This window comes from Antechinus flavipes, chromosome 5, assembly GCF_016432865.1.
Source record: "Antechinus flavipes isolate AdamAnt ecotype Samford, QLD, Australia chromosome 5, AdamAnt_v2, whole genome shotgun sequence".
NCBI classification, from domain to species: Eukaryota; Metazoa; Chordata; class Mammalia; order Dasyuromorphia; family Dasyuridae; genus Antechinus; species Antechinus flavipes.
Window position 1 is genome coordinate 296,111,026 of NC_067402.1, and position 27,252 is coordinate 296,138,277.

General features: G+C 47.6%; 1 protein-coding gene across 3 annotated transcripts in view; it reads left to right on the plus strand.

The window, feature by feature from the left end:
- Positions 1-25,632, plus strand: part of PHF21B (PHD finger protein 21B) — a 142,374-nt gene extending 116,742 nt beyond the window's left edge. The window contains exons 3-14 of one of the 3 annotated variants that reach the window (XM_051962907.1): positions 2,858-2,950; positions 9,231-9,575; positions 10,136-10,276; positions 13,155-13,206; positions 16,614-16,690; positions 17,646-17,700; positions 18,454-18,476; positions 20,063-20,221; positions 21,237-21,312; positions 22,434-22,537; positions 23,436-23,699; positions 24,221-25,632. In XM_051962907.1, coding sequence (XP_051818867.1) covers positions 2,858-2,950; positions 9,231-9,575; positions 10,136-10,276; positions 13,155-13,206; positions 16,614-16,690; positions 17,646-17,700; positions 18,454-18,476; positions 20,063-20,221; positions 21,237-21,312; positions 22,434-22,537; positions 23,436-23,672 — 1,362 coding nt within the window. In that variant the 3' untranslated portion in view covers positions 23,673-23,699; positions 24,221-25,632. Of the gene's footprint in view, positions 1-2,857; positions 2,951-9,230; positions 9,576-10,135; positions 10,277-13,154; positions 13,207-16,613; positions 16,691-17,645; positions 17,701-18,453; positions 18,477-20,062; positions 20,222-21,236; positions 21,313-22,433; positions 22,538-23,435 lie in introns of all 3 variants that reach the window. The other 2 variants (XM_051962908.1, XM_051962906.1) reach the window with 2 other exon arrangements.
- The last annotated feature ends 1,620 nt before the right edge of the window (positions 25,633-27,252 follow it).

Genomic DNA, 27,252 nt, shown 5'->3' on the forward strand with positions numbered 1-27,252 from the left:
ATTTGGAATGCAAGGCTATGCAAGGGTCAGTGTTGAAAAATTATCTGTCCATAAGTTTTGAAAATGAAAAGGTTTAATAAAATTTTTTTAAAAAGGAATTCTCTGCTAACCATTATTATATGAGGTACCTAATTGTTTTAATTTTTTGATGTCATTACTTTTTGCATTTAAATTGTCTATCTACTTGGAGTTTAGTAGGGAGTAAATATTGCAAGATCCTGGTGTGAACCTAATTCCTAATTAGGCTGATTTCCAAATCTTCCTTAAGTTTTTGTTAAATAAGAATTTTTTATTTCAATAAGTGATGTCTTTGAATTTTTTATTTTTTTCCTTGAGGTTCTGTTATTTCTGGGTTTCACTGACCTAATGTATTCCATTTTTAACCTATTTCTGTTTTTAATTTAAATTTTTTATTATTTTAGCCATTACTAAAATATTTTTTTCCTACTTTATACTAACTTTTCTTATCTAACAATGCTGGATTGCTGACTTTTTTTTCTAGATTTTTCTAGATTTTCTAGAATTTTTTTCTAGATTAAACTTATTATTTTGTATAGTTCTATAAAATAATTCCTTGGTAGACTGTTGTGGCACTAAATCTGTGAACTAATTTATTGGGGTAGTATCTTCGTCTTTATCATATTTCTTTGGCCTACCCAACCAAAAACAATTTTTTCCAATTATTCAAGTCTTGATTTCTATAAAGAGTGTTTTTTAGTTACAGTCATATAAATCTTGAATGGCTTCCAAGTTTAAAAAAAATATATATTTTAGCTACTGAGAATGGAATTTACTTTTCTCTTCTTATTGGGTTTTGTTAGAAATCTATAGAGAATCTGATAATTCTGCTATTTTTAAATTTCTATTTTTGTGTTGATGTTAGTTTTTTAGGATTCTGTAAATATATCTCCTGTAGAGTTTTCCTCCTCTTCACTCATATTTATTTTCTCATTTTTCTTGTCTTACTCCCCTATACCTAGAATTTGTAGAACTGTAGTAAATTATAATATTTGAGATTTTTGCTTTATTCCCAATTTTATTGGAAAGACTTCTAATCCTTCTCAGTTACAAATAATGCTAGCTCTTAGATTTAGATAGATACTACTTATTACTTAAAGGTCCATTTTATTTACTGTGCTTTTAGTGCTTTTTACAAAAATGAAGTCTGTACTTTGTCAAAATATTTTTCTCCTTTCATTCTCAAAATTTTGTGATTTTAAAAAATTGCTTACAATTCTTGTAACTTTTCAAAGTAAATCATACCTCCCTATCTATGCTTTCCATATATGTGTTATCTCCCCTATTTGAATGTAAGCTCCTTGAGGGCAGAGGTTGGCAAACACTAAATGCCCAATTAACATTTTTTTATTTCATTTGTTCAGAATGTGGTTTATGTTTAATTTCTCTAATGCTGAGCCATCCCTATGTTTCTGATATAAATCCAACTGGGTCATAGTGAATCATCTTTGGAATTACGCTAGATGGCTCCGGAGGTCCTTTCCAAAAGGAAAATTCTGAGAATATTGCTTTCAATTCATTGATAATACTTTATTCAACATTTTAAAATCAATATTCATTAATGATATTGGTCTGTACTTTTCTTTCACTATTTTATGTTTCCTTGGCTTAGAGCAATCAGAATCACATTTGTTTTATAGAAATTTGTTACCTATTTTCTATTTCAATGTAGTCATTTATGTGATGTTGAAGTTAATTTTCTTTGAATGTTTAATAAAATTCACTTACAAGTCCATTTATATTGGGAAATTCCTCCTTGACGAGTTCATTTAGATTTTTTTTTCAATTTTTGTATCTGAGACTGTCATTTAAATGTTGCTGTCTTATTCTCTTAATCTGGTTATTCTGTATTTTTATAAATATTCATTAGTTTCATTTAAGTTTTTGTTGTCATTGGCAAAGATGAGAACAAAATAATTCCTAAAAATTTCCTTTATTTCCTCTTCATCTATTATGAATTTTCCTTTTTGCAATTTGGTTTCTTTTTTGCACAACTAAATCAGTTGATATTTTGCTTACTTAATTAGCATTTTTACAAAACTGGCTGCTCTTAGTTTTGTTTATCAACGTAATGTCTTTTTTGTTTTTGTTTATGTGTTTGGTTTTTAGAAGTTATAGTTTTATGATTATTTAGGGGTTTTTAATGTGTTGTTTTTCTAGTGTTTGTTTTTAAGCTACATGCTTAATTTGCTGATGCTTTCTTTTACTCTCTTTTGTTGATGAAAGTATTTCGAGAAATAAAATTCCCCTTGAGGACTGCTTTGGCCACATCCCAAAAGTTTTGCTACGCTCTCTCATTGTTATTTATTATTTCCATGATTTGTCCTTTGGCCCACTCATTTTTTAGCATTCTCTTATTTAATTTTCATGTTAGTATGAATCCTTTCTTTAAATTCTTCTTGCTGATTATAACCTTATGTTGTGAAATACAGAGGAGTGTTTCTTTTCTTCTTTTTGTCCTAGCACATACCTGTTCTTGTAAGGATGTAATGCAAAGCCAAGAAACATGTATAATCCTTTTGATTCTCAGTCAGCAATTCTATCATAATCACTTTTTCTAAAATCCCCTCCAGTCCCTTAATTTCTTTCTTATCTTTCTGTTAGGCTTGTCTTGGTCTAAAATGGTCATATTGGAATCCCCAATAATTGTTTTACTGCCTCATTAGTTCAGACTTTTCCAAATCTCCTAGAGCAAACCGTTCCTTGTTGTAAGGTCCCTCCCAGCTCTGACATTCTGTACTAGATTATGGATGAGATGGGTAACTGTACCCCTGTTACCTTACTTTGGATCTTCAGAGTTCTCATTCTCTGCTCTTTCTCTCTCTGTTTCCTCCCACAGGCCTTGGGCACCATTGCAGCAGTGCCCATTAAAGTTCCTCAGGTCAGCTCCTTGCACAGGTTGGTGGGGCAAGGACCAGCAGCGCTACCTCAGGTAAAAGGACAAAACATATTTCTCTCTCTCTCTCTCTCTCTCTCTCTCTCTCTCTCTCTCTCTCTCTCTCTCTCTCTCTCTCTCTCTCCTTTCTCTCTCTCTCTTTTCTCTCTCTCTGTCTTGTGTGTGTATGTGTGCGTGTATGTGTGTGTGTGTGTCCCTTTTTCCTCCATGGCCATCTTGGTGATGAGACCCCTTCACCCTGTAGCCTCTGGGAGTCTCTCTGTTTCTGCCCAAACTCCTGGGACCAGATCACCTGTTTCCTGGAGCCATGGGGAATAGATATTATACCTCAACTTGGCTATATCAAGGGGGATAAGAAAGGAGCTGGACCCTCCATGATGAAGCTAAATTCGCGCTGAGAAAGCCCAGCAATGGCTTTGAGTTGGAAGTGTGGCCAGTGGGCAGAGCTTTAAGGTCACCTATCCTAACCCTTTCCTTCTGCAAAGGAGGACACTGAATGTGGAGACTTAGTCACAAAACCTGGATTTACCCTATGGGATCTTCTGTTTTCATTTTGCCAAGCTCCCCTAGACTGGAAGGGAAGAGAGAAAACAGAATAAGTGAGTTGTCCCTTTGGAACTAAAAGGTATCTTCAAGGTGACCTTGGCCACCCCTCTTGCAGAGGGACAAAGAAGAAAGTTGAGATTCAGAGAGGAAAAGCAAATGCCCTCTGTTCACACTGTCAGAGCTGGATTCAAATCCAGGACCTCTGATTCCAAATCTAGCACTCTTCATGGTGTCACTATTTAATTTTTTCTAGTTCTGTAAAATAATTTTTTGGCAGTTTGGTATAGCACTGAACAAATAGACTAATAGGCAGAATTGTTGTTTTTATTATATTAGCTTGACCTACCTATAAGCAATTGATATTTTTCCAGTTGTTTATATCTGATTTTATTTGTATGTGGAGGGTTTTATAATTATGTCCATATAGTTCTTAGATTTGTCTTGGCAGGAAGACCCCAAGTATTTCATTTTGTCTACAGTTTTTTTTAATGGAACTTCTCTTTTGGTCTCTTACTGATGGGATTTTTCAGTAATATATAGAAATGCTGATGATTTGTGTGGGCTTATTTTATATCCTCCAACTTTGCTAAAGTTGTAAATTGTTTTGAGTATATTTAATTTTTTCCAATACTCATAACCAGCCTCATCCCACTGCCCCATCCCTTCAGGCATGAGCATCTCCCTTCTTCATCCCTGTCCTAGGGATAGAGCGTGTCCCCGGAAGGGACATCTAGAGAACTCTGTGCCCACAATCTATGTTTCTTTGCCCATGATGACTGGTGACTCCAAACACAACTATAGTCTTGAAGGCTGTGTGGATATGTACATACATATCCTCATGCTCTTATGTGTGTGTGTGCATGTAAGTGTGAGGCTGCTGAGGAGCCAGAGGTAGCTTTGGGGGACCCCTGGATTTAGGTCCTAGTTACCTTCCCCATTGACTAGATCCCTACCCTTACTTCTCCCTTGTCCCATGAGCCTACTGTCATGCAAACAGCTCTGGGTAACAGAGAGCGGGAGAGCTACACTCCAAGGGCTTCCCAGGTCCCTTATTTTGAGTACTGTGATTCTAGCTTTACAAGGATTCTATGTGAGCCATAGACAGGTTTTCTTAGCAAGGATATTGGAATGGTTTGCCTTTTCTTTCTGCAGTGTGTTCCCATTTTACAGGTGAAGAACTGAGGTAAATAGGAGCTAATTGACTTGTCCATAATCTACATTACATTGGTAGTAAGTGTCTGAGACTGGAGTCTTCTTAACTCCAGGCTTAGTGCACTAGCCACTGCAATACCCAGCTGCCCACTGATGATGATATAGCAAGTTTACAAAGAGTTTTCTCCACAACAACCAGAAGTTAGCAGCATAGTGTAAGCCTGGTTGTCCAGTAGCATGGTGGAGAGAGCCCCCTATCAATGATAGGGGACCTGACTTCAAATCCTGGCTAGCTGTGTGACTTGGGATCAGTTGCTAATCTGGAAAGGGAGGCCTGGGATCACTTCCAACTCTCACTTCGAGATCCCAGAATCCTGTGATTGCATTTTAAAAATGGGAAAACTCATTGACTTTCTTGAAGTCATCGGATCAACTCAAACTCAGCCCTATGATTCTGAGTTCTCCTGACTCTGCCTCTCAACTTCATAAGATACAGCAGCCCCATTAGAAAAAGAAGTCCCTATGGGCAACATATTTAGGCTGCAATCAGTCACAAGCATTTAATTAACTGCTGACTGCATGCCAAGCCCTGGGGATACTGAGCCCAAAAAAGCTTCCCTCATCTCTGCCTCAAGGGGCTTACATTCTAATAGCAAGAGGAAAACAAAATGCACATGTAGAAAGACATAGAGTTTACAGAAAAGGACTAAAGATAACGTGAAAGGAGGGAGGGAAGAGGCCAGTTTTAAATCTCAGCCCAGCCCTCCTGGAGAAGGGGGGTATTTAGGTGAGTCTTGAAGGACATGAATGATTTGAAGAGGTGAGGTAAGGAGGGGGAGAATTCTCAGTAGAGGTATCAAGATGGATAGTCATGTATGAAGAACAGCCGGGAGATAGTGTTGCTGGATTATTGATTTTGTGTATGTGTGTGTGGGGGGAATCAAGTGTAAGAAAGCTGGCAAAGTAGGAAGGGGCCAAGATGTGAAGGCCTTGAAATGCCAACAACAAGTTTGTTTCTCCTATTAGAATGGGTATAGGGGCTGTTTTTCCCCACTTCCCTGTTTTCTTAGCCCTCAAAACCCCCACTTGATGCATAAGTTCTTAATGCTTATTGGTTAATTAATATTTGATCCTATAGGTAAAAGGGAACACATGTTCACTCTGTATCAGGGGGAGGATGTAGTTGAGGAGACTGCCTGGAAGAAAGGGACTGAAAAACAGGGAAAGAGAGGCTTCCTGTCAACTGGAGGCCATGAGACATATGTCCACCTGGTAACTTCATACAAACTGGGAAGATTTTCCCTAGAAAAACCTCCAAAAATCATCCTGCTCCCTGCTATGGCTCTTGCTGAGTTACAAATGATCACCAAGTCACTTGGTATGCCATGGAATCACTGCTAAATAGAAAAACCAACAAATATTAATTATGAGATTGCTATTCAGTGCAAACAGTAATTAGATCTTGAAACCTCCTTGTCCCCATCAGCCGGCATCCCCAGGAGCCCATTCTTAACAGCCCTGCCAAGCTTAGAATCTTAAAAGCAAAGAATCTCTGCCTCAGACTCATGGCAGCAAAGCCTCTTGGAATCGCATGTGCTCAAAGTCTGCAGCTCATTCAGGCTTAGAATCATCAATTTCTCCCCTAGCCCCATCATGGCCTTACAAATAGCCTCTGAGTACCACAAAGTCCTAAAACATAGACTTGGTGTCTTGGGGGACCATGGAATCCTAAAGCAGAGATTCTGCTTCTTAGTCAAGGAACCACAGAGTCCTAAAGAAGCAGAGACTCGTTGTCTTGGGAGACTAAAGAATCCTAAAGCAAAGACTCGGTGTTTTGGGGGACCACAAATTCCTAAAGCAGAGGCTCATTGTCTTGAGGGACCACAGAGGCCTAAGCAGAGATTCAGTGTCTTGGGGGACCACAGAGTCCTAAAGCAGAGTCTTGTTGTCTTGGGGGACCACAGAGTCCTAAAGCAGTGCCTTGTTGTCTTGGGGGACCACAGAGTCCTAAAGCAGAGCCTTGTTGTCTTGGGGGATTACAGAGTCCTAAAGCAGAGCCTTGTTGTCTTGGGGGACTACAGAGTCCTAAAGCAGAACCTTGTTGTCTTGGGGGATGACAGAATCCTAAAGCAGAGCCTTGTTGTCTTGGGGGACCACAGAGTCCTAAAGCAGAGTCTCGGTGTTTCAGAACTATCTTAGGACAGCTCTAAAACACAGCCATTGGGTTCATGGGAATAGACATCAACTGCAACCTCTCCACACCTTAGAGCAGTTTGTGAATTATTGTGGTAGAGAAAAAAGATGTGTGGTTGCTGTTTCTCTGTTGGGGGAGTGTTTCCAGACTGATCCAGGCAGGTCCTTGGGGATCACCACAATGTATGGGAGGCCATGACTTGAAGCTTTTACATTGTGGACCATAGAATCATGGAACTAGGAGAGAGATTGTTAAATTCTTTCTGTTGTGTCCCCTGTGCTCAGGAGAGTGCCTGGTGTTTAATAAGTGTTGATTGACTGACATAATTGCTTAATAGAAGCTTGTGAAATGATTGGAACAGACTATCAAAAGTAGGAGGAAATTTAAACTATGACATGAAGAGCTGAACCTTAGAGGTCATTTAAGAGATGGCATAGTAGATAGAATCTTGAACTAGAATCAAGAGAACTCAAGTTCAAATTCTGTCTAAGAAATTTAAAAGCTGGTTGAGCCTGAGCAACTTACTCAGCCTCTCTGTGCCCAAGTTTCCCCATCTCACACAGCTCCCGGGTGGATCATGTTTTCAAGGTCCATGGAAATTCCAGCTCTCCTTCATTGTCCCCTAATCCATCCCCCTCATTTTCTAAATGAAGTAACTGAGGTCCTGAGAGGGAGAAGGAACTTTGCTTTAGGTTAGCCCCCCTTAGATTAGTGCCAGAGTCTGGACTTGAATCTGACTCCCTATCTTCTGCCCTGCTCCCTTGAGGAACAAACTTGGGGATGGAGCAATGGTCAGGAAAGCCAGTGTTCAAATCTAGCCTCAGACTTATTATTAGCCTGAGATCCTGGGCAAGTCATTTACCCTCTGCCTGCCTCGGTTTCCTCAAATGGGAAATAGGGATAATAATAGCACCCACCTTTCAGGCTTGTGGTGAGGCTCAAATGAGCTAATATTTGCAAAAAGCAGTTTGCTCGGTGTCTGGCACATCCTAGGCACTTAGTAAATGCTTATTCATTTTCCATCTGTTCTTGCCTGTCCCTCTTCTTTGGACAAAGCTGCGAGCCCCAAAGGGGAACCCGCTCCCAGTTCCTAGCCTTGGCCATAAGAGGCAGGCAGCCCTCAGCCTTTGGCTGCTTGGTGGTCGCTGTCCGTGGAGATGAGGTCCTGACCGCAGGGGTCCGGAGGGGTGTGAGCTCACAGCGCTAGGGGAGCACAGCCTAGCTGGGCTGGGTGCCAGCACGAAGGCTGCTCTTTCCCCTCCCCTCCCAGTTCTTTGTGAGACCACCTTGGGCTTGCTGAGGTCGCAAGACTGGGTGCAGAAATGCTGCTGATGCTGGAGAGGCTCCTGGAGAGCTTGGCTTGGAGCAGCTCCCAGATAACCTCCAGCCCAGGCAGAGGATCCAGGAGGTCCTGTCCTAGTTCTGTTCAGCTGCCCAGTCATTCTGCAAAGGGCAAAGGCTTTCCTCCCCTGAGTCTGTTTTCTCCAGGTCAGGACCTACTGTTCTCTGAAATCTCTCCCTTTTTAAGGTTTCCATGGCCCAAGGTCCCTGGGCAGGCCCCTCTCCTTTTCAGGACTCACTTCACAATGACTAAATGAACCCTCGGCACAGCCTTGCTCCTGATCTTGGGAAAGTCTCTTCCCCTGGTGGTCCTTTCTTGCCTCCTCTGTACAAAGAGGGTATTTGACAAGATGAGTTCTAAAGCTCAAATGAGATCTCATTGGTAAACAACAATCAGCAAAGTATCTGGCCCTTAGTAGGGACTACAGAAACGCTTGTTTCCTCCCTCGGAGGCTCGTGCCTCCAAACTCCAAGCTCTTTTTTTGCTCTGTAGAGATTGGCTGCATATGGGAGCATGACCCTTCCCCAGACCCACCTGTGTCTGAGTATGGCCTTGCCCAAACTGTGGGGTCTCCAGCTTTCTTGCTCCCTGTTCCTCCCACCTCCTCTTCTCTTAGTCAAATGTTCCTTCTGATCCCTAACCTCCATAGCATGTCTTGCATTTTGCGAGTCACTGCTGGTGACTACTACAACCAAAGTTTTATTATTAATAGTATTAAGTCAGATTCGTGGGGTGCAAAGCTATTTCTATATACTGACCCCTCCTGAAGGGGGGTTTACAAAGGTCATTATCACTGTGGGAGGCATTGGGCCCAGGGGAGAATGTGAGGGACTAAGGGGAAGGAGTCCTGGGTTCAAATTTGACTTTTGGCATGTGTTAGTTGTGTGATCAGTCTTGTCCCTTGACTTCTGAGATTTCCTAATCTGTTAAAAGGGAGGATGATCCCATCCTCATAGGGCTCAGGTGGGAGCTCAGGTGAGAGCTCAACAAGGTTTGGGGGTAGGAGAAAGTGCTTTACAAGTTTACCGGCTCTATTGGTCCCGTGGTGGGGGCTTACAAGTGCAGACTGCTCTTTCCCCCAGGTCAGGCCAAAGACCCTGATTCCCGACAGCCTTCCCATCTCCCCGTGCCGAGAGCGCCCCTCTAGGCAGACGCCAACCTTCCAGAAGGCTTCTGTTGTCAGCATCAAAAACCCCAGCCCGGCCCTCCCCACTGCCAACAACACTGTCAGCCAACCTGTGGTGGAGCCTGCCAGCCTCCCCTCCCCTCTGAGCGGGGCCGGCGTCGCCTACGCCATCATCTCCACGTCCCCCAGCAATGCTGCCTCCCCCATCAAGCCCAGCTCTACCACTGCCACCGCTGCCGCCGTCTCCATGGTCAGCGACAGCATCAAGGTCCAGCCTCTCCTCATCAGTGCCGACAACAAAGTGAGTGAGCCCGGGCCTGGGGGACCCCTGCCCGACCGCTTGGGGGGCCACGGGGGGAGGCTGGGGGCCATGGGGGTGGCTTGGGGGGCCACAGGGGGAGGCTTGGGGGGCCATGGGGGAGAGGCTTGGGGGGCCACGGGGGGAGGCTTGGGGGGCCACAGGGGGAGGCTTGGGGGGCCACGGGGGGAGGCTTGGGGGGCTGCAGGAGGAGGCTTGGGGGGCCGCAGGGGGTGGCTTGGGGGCCATGGGGCCGAAGTGCAGAGGAGTCGGGTTGCCCTGAGTCAGCCCCGAATTGGGAGCACTCAAACCTGAAGAAGACCTACCTGTGGTCTAGAAACTGGTCTGGCTTCTGTGAGATGAAGGAAGCCAAAGGGACTTTCATACCCTTGGGTGCTGGGTCAGAGGTCAGGGATGGGGCCGATTCAGGAGAGGCTGTATTCCCTCTGTTGTGGCACTATAGAGACTCCAAGGCTAGAGCTTGGGGTGAGAGGTCCGCCTTGGGCCAGAGATGGGGAGGTTCGAGAATGGACGTCAGCATGGCGCTCTTGTCTCCCGCCCAGGTCATTATTATTCAGCCTCAAGTTCAGACCCAGCCGGAGAGCAAGACAGAGGCACAAGACCCTCCCCAAGAGTCATCTCAGGAAGCTCAAGCCTCTAAAAGGAAGAAGGAAGCGGCTCCTGATGTCCAGGAGAGTCCAGAGGTCAGTACGACTCCCGTTTTCTGCCCGGGCTGGGTCGGCGGGGCTCCTCCTCTTCCTCCTCTTGGAAGTAAAATCCTGAGCCCCCAAAGGGGATGAACAGACTCAGGCTAGCAAAGCAACTGAAACTTTTATAGGGTCCTGCAGAGGTGGGTGTAAAACCTCCATAGGAGTTCACACACGTACAGAAGGGGAAGAGAGTTTTTGTGCTCCACGTTAGTCCTCCTCCCTTCAGAGTTCCACTTGGTCCCGAGCCTTCCGGGTTACAGCCTTCCTCATTTGCCCCTTACGTGTTTCTCCTAGATGTGTTCTCCCACCCTGGTCATCCACCCTATGCTCAGTGATGACGACTAACCCCTTAATGGTTAATATGAGTGAGGGTCATTAAGCGGGTGCTTGCAGCAAGCTCCTGTTCTGGCATTGACCCCTGCCAGTTTTAGCCAGCTTTAGGCCTGCCCACCCCTCTTATCAGAAGCTTTGTGGTTAGACTGTTCTTTGACTTACAAAGTGACTGGTTGGAGATATCATGACAGGATGTTTTATCCCTTATCCTTCTTTGCATGTTTGTGACTATCAAGGTTTCTTACACTGTCCCTCCTGGACACACCAGGAAAAGAGAGAGGGGGTGGAAGGCAGACGTTGACACGTTTACCCCCCTCCCTCCGTATCTCATCCTCATGTCTGAGATGAAGGATAAAGGTGATGTCAGGATCTAGGCTGCTGACTATCCTCTCCAGAGGGATCAGAGAGGAAGGGCTCTGGCCCCTGCTGGGACACTCTCAGGGACAGGCCTGATGTTGGCCAGTATCTGGCCCCAGAGAGCCCCCCTTTCTTTGTCCATGGTCCCCTAGTCCTCTGTAAGGTCCATCCAACTCATGCAAACTGGCAACCTCAAGCAAATGAGGGAATATTTTTCAGAGCATCCTTGCCTGCTTTCCTGGTGCAGAGGCCTCACGTCACAGAATCTCTGTGACTTGGGGACTGATCCCCAGGGTCCCTGTGTCTTTTCCACAGCTTGTTGCCCCACAGCCAATCTAGAGATGCCCGTGTTGAAACTTAGCTAGACTGCTTTCCTACTTCAAGATCTTCTAGAGTGGAAAGCCTGCCAGTCCGGATCCAGAACAACCAACTTTGACCTTCCCTGTTCTAAGGCCTCTCCCAGTCCAGTTTTCTCCGTTCGAGGGCCCCTCCCAGCTCTGACATTTCCTGTTCTAAACCCTCTCTCAGCCTTGACACCCCGTTTCCATCTTGCTCTAATATGTCGGTTTTATTGTATCAAAACTGATTCTCCTCAATGTCTCCCAGACCTGTTGGGCAGATGGGGTTGGTGAGGAAGGGGGCACCATGTTATCACTGCCTTTATTGTGATCAAGTCTTGCCTCAGGTCTTTTTTCCCTCCTACAACCTGAACCTGCAGGGAAAGTTCCTGAGCCAATTTCCTTTATTCCTTTAAAGTAAATTCTGGTTGATTATTGTGCATTTATACAATTAGTGTAATTACAGCTAATGACATAATTAGTGTAAATTCATTTAATGACTTAAATAGAACTTGCAATTACAACATGGAATAGCCTTGTAAAAATCCTTATGAAAGTTTATTTTTTTCCTGAGGAAACTGTACTGTTGTACATATATGTGCAAAAAAAAAAAAAAAGAGAGGCAGAGACATAGAAAGGTAAAGACAAGAGGGAGACACAGAGAGAGAGTGAGGAACAAAGAAAAAGAAACCGAGAGACTGAGAATAGTGAACAGAGAGATAGGAAGAGGGAGAAGGGAGGGGGGAAGAAGGGGAGGGGAGAGAAGAAGAAGAGTGAAGAGAAGAGGGGAGGAGAGGAGAGGAGAGGAAAGGAGAAGAGAGAAGAGGATGGAAAAAAAGAGGAGAGGAGAGGAAGGAAAAGGAGAAGAGAGGAGGGAGGGAGAGATTGTAGAAAAGACAAAGTCACATATACATACAGGAAAGAAGACTGAAAGAGGTGAATTGTGATGGGTTGGCTCTATGGATTTGAGAGCAGTTAATGAAGAAATGAATTGAACAGCCCTCCAAAGGCAAGGCTAGGAATGTGGCTCCAGGGTCCTGCAGGGAATTGCTCATTTGAAGAGAGCATGTGCCTTTGTGCAGACCTCTCTCCTAAGTTTTTGGCGCTGCTGCTCTTGGAGACATTCCAGAAGCCCCCAGATTTGCTCAGACTGTCCTTCCAATGACCCTGTGAGCCAGCTAGCATGATTATCCTTGTCCTCATTGTATAGAGAAGATCCTGACATTGCAAGAGGCTGAGTTATTGTGTAGACTAACACAGCAGGTTATCCAGAAGTCCCAGGCTCTTCCTGAAGCTGGGCAGGCTGACCACACTGTCTGATATCATGATTATCAGACATTTAAGGTGTTTGCAGTGCTCTTCAAGGGGCTTTCCCTTTCTTGGTGTGTCTCCTACTTAATATGTGCCTCCCCATTAAAACCTTCTCCACCCCTAGGTTCCTTCCATAGTCTCCTTCCCACTCTTCTGGTTGTTGTGAAATTGTTTCCAATTACTGTATGATTGGGAGACTGTCCCAGTGGGTCTGCCTGCCTCCATTCTTCCCCTCAGCTGCCACAGAGATGTTCCTTAAACTCAGGTCTGAACACATTAGTTCCCTGCTTAGTGGCCCCTGTTGCTGCAGGACAATATAGAAACTGCTCTTTCCCATTTAGGTTCTTTCCTATTTTGTTTTTATTCACATCATATGCTGCACTCTCTCATCCCCTACTGCTTCCTTCCCTCTTGTCACCTGTGGATTCCCAGACTGAATGTACAAGCTGGGGGTCAGTTCTACTTAAGCAAACAAAAACACCACCAGCACAGGATTCCATCAAACTGATTCTTCTTTTGTTTCTTCCCCTCAGAAAATCGCCTTCATGGTAGCTCTAGGCTTGGTCACAGCAGAACACTTGGAAGGTAAGATGTCCAAGGGCTTCTTTTCCTTGTCCTGCCTCAATGGTCCAGGCCGTTATGGGCAGAACTACCTCTGTCGGGGCTTGGTAGAATGGACAGACTGAGGCCATCCCGCCCCTGAATAAGGACCCAGGAGGAGGATTCGTACTCATTAACTAACCCCTATAATGCAATGCAGTTTGGAAAACATGAAGTGCCTACTTGTGCAGAAATCTCTGCTGGGGGGAAAGAGAAAGCTCAGTGGAGCTCAAGCCCTGCTCTCTTGGAGCTTTCTATCTAAGAGGGGGATGAAACTCCAATACAGAAACCTCAGACAAATTCTATTACATACTCATTGCATGGTGGCAGCCTTTGAAGGGACAAATCAAGCATGGGGAATGGTGTGAGCATAGACATGGCAGCTACAGGGACAGGGAGGGGAGCCGTGAATAGAGAAGAGTGGTCACCCCCATGGCTCTCCCCACCACCCACCCCAGGGTGTATCACAAGGGGACAATGGACACTGTCAAGAGGAAATGGGGAGCACGGCTGCAGGTTAGGAAGTCCTGAACAAGAAACTGACAACCTGGGGCACAGGTGGCATTTCCATCCCTGCTGCCCATTAAGGGCATTGACGATGATCTTCAAAGGAGAGGGGAAAGCTGGCGGAGCTAATCAGTATTTAGCTGACATCTTTCTGACTTAATTAGAAAGTTAAAATGAAAAGGAAGGGGGCTATTTGCCCATCAAGCCAAATGCCCCAGAGAACATGAGATTTGTTTAGTCATTCCCAAAGGGCAGTTGCTCATGAACTCCACAGCTTCACATGGGACATACCAAGCACAACCTAAGCATGAGGACATGCAAGGGGAAAGGGCAGTGCTCCCGGGCCAGGCCCCAGATCAGGAGTACAGTACCATAGTCAAGAGAGAACCCGTGCAGGGAAATAGCATAGCTTGAGGAGGTTGAGGAAACACATTTAGGTGAAATATTCAGTAGCATCAGGATATACATGAAAGAAGTGTTAGGGAAGCTCAGTGGAGAGACAGAAGGGTCTTTTTTGTGGGAGTGAACTTTAGATGTTTGGGGATGAAATCCTGGAACTTGGGAAATAATTATCTTCATTGATTAGAATAGTGATGGCAGACTTCAATCAGTTGGACATTTATCAGAGATCTCTCTCTGTCTGTTTCTTTCTCTGCAATGAGCTCCTTTTTTCTCCCCTCTTTCTCCCTGATCCTTTCTCTCCTTCCATCTCTCTTTTCTTCCTTCTGTTCTCTCTGTCTCTTGTTTATTTCTCAGCTAATACACTCTTTGATCTCCTTAATCCTTAATTCTTCCAAATATGTGGAAGAGCCAGGAAGACTTGTTTCTATGCATCTGATGCTTACCAACAAGAAGAAGGGGTAGTTCAAGTAAAAATGATGTGAATCTTGGAGGAAAGAATAATTTTATTTCCCTCAATTATGTGTAAAACCATTTGTCACATTATTTTTCCTAATTTTGAGTTTTTAATTTTCTCTCCTTCCCCCATCCCTGAGAGAGTAAGCAAACTGATACAGATTATATATGTGCTAGTATGTAAAACATATTTCCACATTAGCCTTGGGGTAAAAGAAAACACAACAAAAAATGCCATAAAAATTAAGAAAATTAAAATTTTTTGCCTTAATCTTCATTTAGACTCCATCAATTCTCTCTCTCTGGAGAGGAATCGCTTTTTTCATCATGAATCCTTTGGGGATTATCTTGGATCATTGTATTGCTGAGAATAGCCAAATCATTCATAGTTGATCATTATATGATATTGTTGTTATCCTGAACTCTACACTGTTTACTTAGTTCTGCTCACTTCACTTTGGGAACTCAAAATAATTTTAAATGAATGTTAAATTAAAAAATAATAATTGGGGGGAGTGCAGCTAGGCAGCTAAGTGGATAGAACACCAGTCCTGAAATCAAAAGCCATAAGTTCAAATCTAGCCTCAAGCACTTAACACTTACTTACTGTGTGGCCCTGGGCAAGTCACTTAATTCCAATTGCCTCACTAAAAATGTAATCAGGAAATATTGCATGAAACAAATAAAAGCATATTTTTAACAAGAATAAAATTTCAAAAATTACAAAGGTAAATAATTGTGATGTGTGAGAATTAAATTGTTTAAATAAAATCTGATGTTGATTAAATTTCAGCTGGGTTCCAGGCAACAGGTCATGTTAGACACTAAAGATACAAAGAATGTGAATGTCAAAACAACAGGCTTCTGTCCTCAAGGAATTTCTATTCCACTGGGTCGGGGGGAAAGGGGAAGGGAAGGTAAATATGTAGCACCTATACCGATAAGTCAACATGGGACAATTTGAGAGGGGAGGGAACACTAGCTTCCTGAAGGTGATGAATGAGCTGAGCTGTGAACTGAACTCAGAATTTTAAGAGATGGGAAAAAGAGAGGTGCCTCTTTCAGACATAGGGATGCCTTGTGCACTCACCTCAAGGTGAGATAAGGAGTGTGGAGTTTTGAAGAGTGAAAAGATCAGTGTATCTGGCTCATCAACAGAGTAAAAGGGAGTTAGAGCATGAGTTTGATGGAGGAGATCTTGAAGGAAGAAGGAGCAGTGATGACACCTTCAGCAGTTGTCAAGGAGAGTGAAGGAAAAAAAACACAAAAAGAAATCTCTCCAATCTTTGGGAGGAATGAAGTCAGAAAACTGGGTTTCAAGGGAATTAGAAGAAAGCAGACAGAGATGAGACCAATGTAGGCAACTCTAGGAGTTGGGTGGTCAAAGAAATAAAGGAGATAAGACTTTGGTTGGAAGAGATGATAGACTACAATTTGGGAAGGGGAAGAAAGAAGAACAAACATTTATTAAGCACCTACTACATGATAATGCTTTGAAAATATCTCACGCATCTCATTTATGGGCCAATGATCCCAAGACCCTTCGTGATAGATTCAAGAACTGGAAGAATCTAGGGAGGCCCTAGATTGACCTTGTTGGGGAGGAAGCTGCAGAGGCTAGTTTTGGCTAACTAGAAAGAAAACACTTCCCACCAATTGGAGGTATGCACAATTACATCGATGATTTTGTGATGTAGTATGGGGCTTTTTCAACTAGAGATGGAGTGGCTGACTCAAGAATGCTAGAGAGGTGATTCCCATGCCAAGCAAGAGGCTGGTCTGGCTGCCTTCTGAGGGCTCTTGCATACATTGAGGCTTTGGTGCCCTCTCCCTATAACCTAGTTGCTTTGGAACCACAGGATGACCTGGGGAATTCTTAGTGGACACTTCTTTGTGGTATCTGGGTTATCTAAGGACTCGAGTCACAGAGAGGGTTATGACTGTGTTGTGTGGCTGAGGAGGGCAGTGGCGCTTGGGGATGATACCAGCTCATATCACAGGATGGGCTTTGGTTATCTGTGCTCTTCCAGAAATTCAGAGTAAGCGGCAGGAAAGAAAGAGGAGGAGTACAGCGAACCCAGCATACAGTGGCCTCCTGGAGACCGAGGTGAGTGCCTCTGCATGAAGCTTAGGGAGATGGCCACCAAGGGGCCATCTTGCATTTGGGAAGAACTCTGGCAGTGTTCTAGAAATAGCTCAGCCCTGGCAGTCACAAGGCCTGAGTTCAAATACTCTCCCTCTCTCCATATCCTACTATCTCTTCAGTCTGGTAGTGTATAGTACCAAGGATACCCTCATTCTTTGTTCTCCCTACAGCTCCTCATGGTGAAGCCTGACAGTCCAGCTTAGGGATACTGGACAGGGCACTGGAATTGAATCCCAACTCTGATATCATGAGGCCTGTGACCTTGGGCCAGTCATGAAATTATGCAATTCCTCAGTTTCTCCATGTGTAATAATAGCGCCTCCCTCTCAGGGCTGCTTTTTGGGCCCAAATGAAACCACAAGAGCCCAGCTCTAGAGCTGAGAGGGACTGCAGAGGCTATGGAGTCCCATCCTCTCATTCTACAACAGAAGAAATGGAAACATGAGCAAGTTACATGACTTGCCCAAAGTCACACACTACTAAAGGAAGTGCAGGAGGACTCAGAAGTCAGACTTTCCCCTCTACATCAGGCACAGCAAATGCACTGGAAGTGGGAGCCAGTTGACATTAACTCTGACTGCTGAGTTGGCGGGGGGAGGGCTCTGAAAAATGGGAGAGGGACTGGGACTTCTTGAAACCTTCAGAATCTTTGTAGCTTGTCCTCTGATCCCTTGGTTTGCCAAAGCCCTTTGCCAGCCAAGATTTTTCTTGCGTGGAGGTAGGAAGATTATTTCTGGAGAAAGGAAGAAACCCCAATTTAGGAGCAGGATATAAATTATGGCAGCTTTCTCCCTGGGTGCATAACAGTAGGTGGGAAACATTGAGCCAGGTAAAGAATGGGGAGGCAGAGAAAAACTTTGGAGGGGGCAGTTCTTGGGGGAATCAAGGGTACTTATGCAAATCTTATCCTCTGCAGCGGAAACGCCTGGCATCCAACTGCCTAAATAGCCCTTTCTTCCTGTCAACAAGAGGTAAGTGCCCTGTTCTCTGGTCCTTCTGCTTGGAGGGAGGGGCCATGGTGGGGGCCTGTTCTCTGATTAAAATGGTTCAGCTGTGACAGCATCAGGGTCAGCTCTCCAGAACCCCTGGCAAGCTACAGTCAGCTCTCCAGAACCACTGGTAGCACCATGGTCAGCTCCTCAGAACCACTGGTAGCACCATGGTCAGCTCCTCAGAACCACTGGCAGCACCATGGGCAGCTCCCCAGAACTACTGGCAGATTATAGTCAGCTCCTCAGAACCACTGGCAGCACCATGGGCAGCTCCCCAGAACTACTGGCAGATTATAGTCAGCTCCTCAGAACCACTGGCAGCACCATGGTTAGTTCCTCAGAACCCTGGCAGCACCATGGTCAGCTCCTCAGGACTCCTGGCAACACCATGCTGAATTTGAGGGTTTCTTCTAGCTCTACCATTCAGTAGTTCAATGAGGACCAAGAATTCTTGGCAAAAAGTGGCAGGTGCACCATCAGTGTAGTTCTTTCCAGAAGGGCAGCACCTAATCCAGACTACCTTTGGGCCAGGGCAGCAGACTCTGGAATGCCCCTTCCTTTTGCTGTGGTGTCCCCACACAATTCTTACTTGGCCCAGGCCAGAAGCAGAGGCACCCCCTTCCCTGCCATCCTCTCCCCAGCAGGCCTTGGCTGTCCTCCCATAAGAGAGCACAGCCCCACTAACTTCCTCATTCTCCACTAACTGTTCTCTGCCCTTCTTCCATGCATTAGCAAATGAGGAGCCCTGCTGGAAGGTATGTGATACCCGATGTGAATCTGCTGTGTGTGTGTGTGTGTGTGTGTGTGTGTGTGTGTGAGAGAGAGAGAGAGAGAGAGAGAGAGAGAGAGAGAGAGAGAGAGAGTGGATAAGTGCATGAATGACTATGTATTCATGGGTTCATGCATGTGGGGGGGTGAGTGTGAGTGGGTGGGTAAGTGTAAGTACACAAGTGACTGTATTCATGGGTTCATGCATGCATGTCTGCACTTTGGGGGCTTGGTCTTTGGAAACTGCTGCTCATCTGATGGGTGGCAGGGGTCTGTTAGAGTTCAGCCTTGATTAATGAAAATGCTCAGGGAATAGGGAAAGCTGACTGTCCACCCCTAGGAATTGTGTGGTTGGAGTCTGGTGACCCCTTAGAATGGAGGTCCCTTTCATCTCTGAGTTTTCTTGTGACTCTGAGACTCTGATTTTATGTCTGAGTGTTTATATTTCTGGTGAATGAAAGCAGGAAACCCTTCATAGGTCATCCTTTGTCCTTTCAAGTCTCTCCAGAATGCCCATACCCATTTCTCTGCCTCAATACTTTGGCAGTGACCATGGCAGGACTCTCCTATGATTCTGGGGACCTTTCAAAGCCTTGGGCTCTGCACTCCAGACATCAATAGTCAGCTTCAGATTGATGGATGGTTGAAGTCCTGGGGTAGAGAGACCTGATTCCTAGACATGGTCTGCCACCAGCTGGCCATTTGATCTTGGACAAGTCCCTTAGGTTCCCTGAGCCATAGCTTCCTCTTCTGTTAAGCAAAGGAAATCCCCTTGATGAGCTTTTAAATGCCTGGTCATCAGAGGCCACAGAAGGGGGGTGGCTCTTACTGCTAGAGTGCTTGAAAGCTTCCAAACCCTCACCTCTCACCAGCCAGGACCTGAAGGATAAAATTGCTGGGTTGGGAGTCTAAACTCTCCCACCTCCTGAATTGGGGCAAGCTATTCCTTGAAGACCTCAGATGGTCCTTAAATTCCCTTCCACCTAGGATCCAAGCCCTGTTAGTCCCATTGTATAGAAATGGACTCAGGGAGAAAAATGATTTGCTCAGGATCACCCCAGCCAGGAAGCATGAGAACTTTTGCCTCTATGTGGAAGGGCTGAGAACACCATGAGTTAGATGGAAGAAGGGACTGGGAATGTACCAATGACTGGGAAGCACCAAAGCAGTTGGGGTGGGCCTGCACCTTTGAAAAAGAAACTGAGGAAGGTAAGGGTGGTACAAAGGAGGAATCTGCCAAAGTTAAGGTCACTTGGCTAAGGAATCAGAGGGCCTGACTGAATACCAGTTCTCCTTTATCTCTCTGGGACTCAGTTTCTCCCATCTGAGCATTCATAGACTCAGTAAAGGGCAAACCTCCATGATTTCTCCCAGCTCCTTCAGGATGATCTCCTTTGGTGACCAGGAACCAGAGTTGGGCTCTGGTGGAGCTGGATCGGGATCCTTTCAATTTGGTCCCTTCTCCTTATGGCCTCAGGAAACGGAGAAGGTAGTGACTTGAGGAGAGCCAGCCCAGCTTGGCCACTCCTCGGGCTGCCCCTCCAGCCTCACCCCATCTTCCTCTGTCTTTCAGAATGAGCTCTCCCATGAGGAGGTGTGTGTGATATGTAAGAGAGGCACCGACCTACAGCCCTGTGGCACCTGCCCAGGGGCCTACCACCTCAGCTGCCTCGACCCCCCACTCAAAACCACACCCAAGGGCGTCTGGGTGTGTCCCAAGTGCCAAGAGAAGGTAGGGCCAGCCAGGGGCAGGATGTGTACATGGGGGAAGGAATGGGTCTAGGCAGAATTGGGGGAGCTGAGCCTGCACAGGGTTAGGGGAGATCTTAGGCAGAGTTGGGGAGCTTGAGGCTGGACAGTTGGGAGAGAGGCAGGGAGGGCCTCTTTTCCCCAATAATTCTGAAGTTAACACTGGGCCAGAGGTGGACACCCACTATCTGGTGCATACCCAACAGAGAGGGGTGCTAGGAGCAGGGTTCCTGGGCCAATGGGTCCTGGAAGTTCTGGAGATCGTGGATCCCAGCACTGCCATGGAGAGGGGCAGAGCTGGGAACCCGGGCAGCTTTCCAGGGATGGAGACTTAGGCTAGCCTTTCCTGGCTTGTTGCAAAGGACTCCCTTCTAGACCTTCTGGGCCCCATCCCGACCTGCCTACTGGCTATTACCATCCTCTTCTATCTCCAGGACTTTGTCCCAGGAACACTCTCCCTCCTTTCTCACTTCCTTCTCTCTTGGCTCAGCCCAGGCCTCACCTCCTGGGCCTCCCCTTTTGCCTCTGCTTCTCTCTGTGGGTCTATCCGACAGTGAGTGCCAGGGCCCATTTTTGTCTTTATAATCCTGGCACGGGTCCTGCCCGGCACCCAGTAGGACTGAATGTGTGTAAAAGCTTGTCAGTGTTGGAGCATCAGAATTAGAGTCTTGTCCCTACGGACCAGGGCCTCTACTTACCTGGGAAATTGTGAGGTGGGCAACCAGGACCCACCTGAAAGGCCCCTCCCTCCTCTCAGCCCTTTTCTCTGTCCCCCTTAGTGCCTTGTGGAGAAGGGGCAGAGACATATGCTCGAGACTTCAGCCCCCGGGAGCATCTTCCCCCAGGGCCAGAGCCCTTCTTTTAGGGGCTGCCCCAAACTCCTGGGCCAGGGAAGCTGGGCTTGTGGCGCTGCCCCACAGGCTGCCCTGCTCAGGCCCCGTCTCCCTGGCTCCCTGGGGACCAGGTCCTCAGTCCGCTCCCTCTCTTCTTTCTTTCAGGTGTTGAACAAAGATGAAAATGTACCCTGGACAGGAATGCTCGCCATTGTTCACTCCTACGTCACCCACAAAACAGGTAGGGGGCCAGCTGGGTGGCCACGACTGAACTTGGTCAGAAAGAAGGGCAGTAATTCCTAGATCCGGGGACTGTCGGGCCCCTGCCTCATGCTTCAGTTCCCCCGAGAGCCCCCAGAGGTCTGAGCCCCTCTCCCAGGGGGTGCAGGCAGGAAGCCAGAAGAGCCTGTTGGTCTGCAACCTCCAGGCCTTATGGGACCCTGGGGGCCATCAAGACTCCTAAGCGGGGGAAGGAACCTGCTCAAGCTCACAGGACAGAGCCAAGACCGCCACCTCTGAGTTCAGAGCTCCCTCCCTGCCTTGATCCCCATTGGGCAGAGGAGGTTCTGAGGCCCCCAGAGCTGCCAGTGGGCAGAATTCCCTACACCTTCTTCCCCCCGCCTTAGGGTTCAGATACTGCATCATGGGTGGCCCCATATTACAGGGAAGAAGATTGACCCTCAGGAGGTAGCAGGGCTGAGATTCAAATTCAGGACATCTCTGCCTAGCATGGGTCACTGTCTCAGACAGAGGGGCCCAGAATCCAATTGCTCCTGGAGCAAAGGGCCTTGGCAGCTCTGTAGAAAGCACCATCAGCTACCTCGTGTGGCCTGGAGTCAGTGCCCTCCCCACCCAGCGCCCTCCCCGCCCAGCACCCTCCCCGCCCTGCACCCTCCCCGCCCAGCGCCCTCCCCACCCTGTGCCCTCCCCGCCCTGCGCCCTCCCCACCCTGTGCCCTCCCCGCCCTGCACCCTCCCCACCCTGTGCCCTCCCCGCCCTGCACCCACCCCGCCCTACACCTCACTTTGCTGCTCAAAATGAGGAGCCTTCAAGATCATTCCTGATGAGTCAGGGTCTCATCCCATCAGTCACATGAAGAGACCAGAAGGATTAGGGGAGGGCCAACCCCCTCATTTTATAATGGAGGAAATTGAGGTTCAGAAAGATGGCAGAATATGCCTGAAAATGCATACCAAACTTGTGTGCCTTCACCAGCCCTGCTCCTGTTTGGGGCCTCTGGGCTGGGCGCGGGAGCTTGGCCCCTTCCCATGACTTGGGGTGGTGAGGTGTCTCCTGCCAGGGTGCCCTCCTTCCCGAGCCTGTGCCTGACCCTGGGCTTGGGGCGCCCCTCTTGTCTTCTAGTCAAAGAAGAGGAGAAGAGAAAACTCCTAAAGAGGGGAAGCGAGCTGAAGAGTGAGCACAGACAGCTGGAAGAGAAGGATCGGCTCCTGAACACAGCCATGAAGGTGAGTCCTCCGGGCAGCTGGGCAGTGTGCCCCAGTGTGCCAGCCCAGCTCCTGCCCAGCCCAGGCCAGGTTCTTACAGCACAGGGATGCCATCCCTTCCACACTCGTCCATTTAGCAAACACGTGGCATCCCTGGGAACGGTGCTAGCAGAGAGGGAAGGTTTAGCCAGGGCCTGGCTTCGGGGAGTGATTACAAATCCAGAAACCTGAGGGAGCACCTAGTGTGCCCAGCACCCAAGTTTGGGTCCTGAACCAGGAAATGCTCCTGAGCCCTGAGGCAGAGGGTTGGCTATAAACCTGAGGATCCCAGAACAGCGCTGCTGCTGCTGCTTCTGGGAGCTTCTTTTCCTTGGTCGAGCCCCATACCCCCCTCCTGTGCCTGGGCAAGTGCTGGGCTTTCCACCTGGTCCATGTCTAACCCGTCTGGAAGTAAAGTCTCCTTGTCCTGGCAGCCCCTCATCTCTCCCCTGACTTGGAAGTGTGGCTCACCCAACCTGCTTCTGCCCCCGGCAAACGTTTTAATAGTTCCTGTCCCTAGTGCTCCTTCAAGTTCACAGAAGGTTTTCCCTAACTGACACTTGGGGATGGGGCATTCGCAAATTATTCTGCTCTATGATGAGGAAATCGAGGCACGAGCTGGTTAACTGACTTGCAGAGACCATGAAGAAGCAGCAGAGCAAGACCCCGAGCCTAGATCCCCTCCTTCCCTCCCTCAGCCCTTTCCAGAGTGGGTGGGCGGAGGTGGCTCTGCCCATGCCCAGACCACCATTATCGCCAGGGTCTCCTTGCCTTCAGCCAAGGGAGAGCTCCGAGCCCCCTCCCACCGGGCCCAGCCCGAGGGGCAGAAGGGTGCTGAGTGGGGCCACATCTTCAGCCTCTCTCTGCTCCCTTTGGACAGAAATGCCTGGAGCTCAAGACCAGCCTGCTGGCCCAGCGCAAGGGGGCCCAGTCGTCCCTGGAGCGGCTCCGGGCCCTGCTGCGGCTGATCCGGAACGAGCACATGCTTCAGGTCACCATGACCACCACCACCGCCTCTGCCTCCTCGCTGCTGGCTGTGCCTTGGATCAAGCCGGCCGCCACCTCTGCCACTATGGCCGTGCACACAGCCCTCCAGCAGGCCCAGGGGAACAACTGAGGCCCGGCGAGGAGCGGACCCCACGGGGTGAGGGGCGCCCACAAAATGACACCCTCCTGTCCCAGGTCCCCCTCCTAAGGGGCCAGCTCCTCAGTGGGCCTCTGGTCACTTGGGGCTAGTTGCTTCTGTCCATTGGCCAATATGTCATGATGAATCTTAGATGAAGAAAGGGAAAGTAGAGAGAAAGGAGGGGAGATGGGGAAGAGGGGCAAGAGAGAAAGGGGAGGAAACTAGAAAAGGAGAGGAAACGAGTAAAAGCAGGAGGGAGGAAGGGAAGGAAGGTGACACAAGGAAAGAAGAGGACAGAAGGGCCGGCTGATCCTCGGTTGTGGCACTTGGCCGGAGGAGAGAATTTCAAGTACCAGACTTAGTTGATGATCATTAGCAGGATTAGGAGTAGGTTTTAGAGCCCTTTGGGGGAAGGGAAGGCCCATGGACAGGGAGTTATGCCCTCGACTGAGGCGGCAGCGTCAGGGCGGGAGGGTGTTGGAGTCGGGATTAAGCCGGTAGTGACTGGACTCTAGCGGAGCTTCCCACTCCTTGCGCAGGCACCCAGAACCCTCCATCAGAAGTCTCCTCCCAGAGAACGGGCATCTACACGGAAGGCAACCCAAAAGCCGGCCACACGCCCACTTAGCTTTTCTAGTGGAATACTGAGACCTCTCTGTGAGTACTCTGTGAAGTGTTGAACAAGCTGTGACTGTCAACCCTTCGTTTTTCAGGTCCCTTTGACTTCTTTTGCTATTGATGTATTTTTCTCCTGGCATTTGGGGGCGTGGTGGAACGTAGACCGGACATTGGAGCTTTTCGGCAGGATATGGGGCTTTCAGTCATCTGACTTTGGGGTTGGAGCCTTAGGGGGTTTTTTGGTTGTTGTTTTTCCTTTGAAAGAGCCAATAAATATTCCATTTTTTTCCGTTTCTTGCCAGTATGGACACTATGCCAAAAATACTTTTACATTTTTGTACTGTGTTTTTATTGAAAAGATATTTAATGTGAAGGAAAAAAAAAATCGCTGCTCTTTCCCTGCAGGGCCACAGGCGCTCACGGCCCAGAACAAAGGTTGACCTGCCTCTGGGAGAGAGAGGCAGTCCCATTAGAGAGATCCAGAGACTCTTTCTAAGGGGGGTGGGTGGGGTGCATCAGGGAGGAGGAGGAAGAGGGGCTACTGGCTTGATATTTCAAGGATCTGTAGAAGCCCCGAGTCCTTTGGCCAATAAATGTTATAGTGACAAGAGCTTACATGAGAAAACTCTAAAGCTCCGGATGTTCCACAAACAAGTATTCCTGAGAGTCCCAGGATCAGCACCTGGGCCAGTGCTCACCAGCTCTCACCTGGCTGTTGCCAATTCTTGTCAGGGCCACCCGCTCAGATGCCCGAGTGGTCTCTGGACGGGTGGTGGGACGAGGGGAAGCTGCCTCCGGAGACTCCACGGTGCCGTATCCCATGAGCCACGCCTCCGGCCAGGGGCTTGGTCTCGGCGCATGGGCCCTGCAACCATTTTCACCATTCCGGGAGAAACTGTGCAGAACGTATGATACAGATCTATTTTAATACACTTAACACTGGGTTGAACAAGATTTTTATATTCTTTTATTGACAAAGTGGATTAAAGAAATGCCATTGTTATTGTTGGTGATTGTACGCCAATATTTATATGCATCACAAGGGGGCTTGCAGTAGGACCTTTGGTTCAGATTTCATGGTCTTTTCTTTCGTCTCGGGTGGATCCGGTGGGAACATTAGCAGGCAGGATACAGGCAGCAGCCAGCCCCTGTGCTGCATCCTGGGACTGGCCGTTTGTAGGCTTTGGTTTCCATTTTCATTTTTCTGCTTCGGTTTGGTTTTGCAAAAGGGGACTGTCCTGTGGATAGTGCGCATAGAAGGGAAAAAGTGTTTGTCTTAAATATGCTTCTGTAGTTTTAATTCTTTATGATGCATTAAACTCAATTGACGATTTCAGAGGCTCCTGATGGTTTCTGGCTTTCCCAGCCTTGGCGTCGTGGAGGAAGGCAGGGTGGAGGGAGAGGAGAAAAGAGAGAAATGGGGAATGAGATATATTCATTGGCACTGAAGGCCCAAGCTTCTCTTATTAGAAGCTGCCTGTAGCCATGAGCTAAAAACAGGGAGAGCCTGGCTCCTAAGCTGCTCTATTCATGAGACGGACGGGTGGGGCACAAGAAAGCCAGATACATGGTCTTGGTGGCAGAGCTGAGGATCCTGGGAGGTTTTCCTTGGGTACCCCCGGGAGCCCGGGATGCCCGATCGTGCCGGAAAGCTGCCTGAGATGCAAGATCCCAAAGAGCCTGGCCAACTGTGATCCATTGCCAAGGAGATGGCGGCTGCCTTCTTGACACTGCCCCATTCTTCCTCTCTTCCCCTCAGAGCTGGAGGCAATCTCATTCTGTCCATCTCTTCTCTGATCAGATGCCCCCCAGACTCCACTGAGGAAGAACCCAGGAAGGCTCCCCAAGAGCAAATAATCCCAACAGCTGACATTTCTGCCAGATCCCACGTTAAGCACCTGACACTCATGATCTTCCTTGTCCTCACAACCTGGGAGGTGGGTGCAACGACTGGCCCATGTTTACAGCTGAGAACTAAAGCAGAAAGAGCTTGCCTAGGAAGTATCTCCGGCTGGATGTGAACTCAGATTTTCCTGATTCCAGGCCCTGCTCCTCTCCACTGGGCCGCCTAGCCACCCCTTGATGGAAGGCTTCTGAAACTTTAGGTTTCTTAAAAATAATAATGGCTTTTTATTTTTCAAAGTACATGCAAAGATAATTTTCAACACTCCCCTTTGTAAAACCTTGTGTTCCGAATTTTCCCTCCCTTCCCCCTCCCCAGATGCCAAGTAATCCAATAGATGTCAAACATGTGCAATTCTTCTGTACATATTTCCACAATTATTGTGCTGAACAAGAAAAATCAGATCAAGAAGGAAAAAAATGAGGGAAAAAACCAAGTAAGCGAACCACGTTGTCTGGGCTCGGCCTCCAGCAGAGCTGCCCCGCTGCCATCTTCAGCCCACTTCTGTGACTGCGCCTCTTGCTACTCTGGGATAATTCTATGAGGTGCACAGCTGGCCACCCAAGGGCAGACTCAGCCCTCTGGGCTTCCTGGGACCATGTGTTGGAAGGGCTCATGATCCTCAAGTATCTGGCTAGAGAAGGAGACTAGAATTCCCTTCGTTCCTCTGGGTCTCCATTTCTGAATCCAAAGGAGGCTGGAGGGTCTCATGCTCTGACGCTACTGAGCACTCTTTCAGGACCCTGAGCAGTCAGTTTTGTAGTCCAAGGCAGCCCTTGACATGCTGGGGGAGTTCTGTCCCAGATCCCCACTTGGGAAATGCTCTTCTGGTACGTCCTCCATCGTCTCCCCTGATTTGTTAGAGGTGGGACCTCTCTGGACCACAGTTTCTTCATCTGTAAGATGAGGGGGCTGGCCGGACTCTATCTTCTCGTTGCCAATTCCAATGGCCTTTTCTGCAGATTCCTTCTCCATGGCCTCTCTGCAGCCTTGGACATTGTAGGTCACTCTCTCCTGCCCCAGTTTTCCTGGCATTGCTCCTTCTGCTCT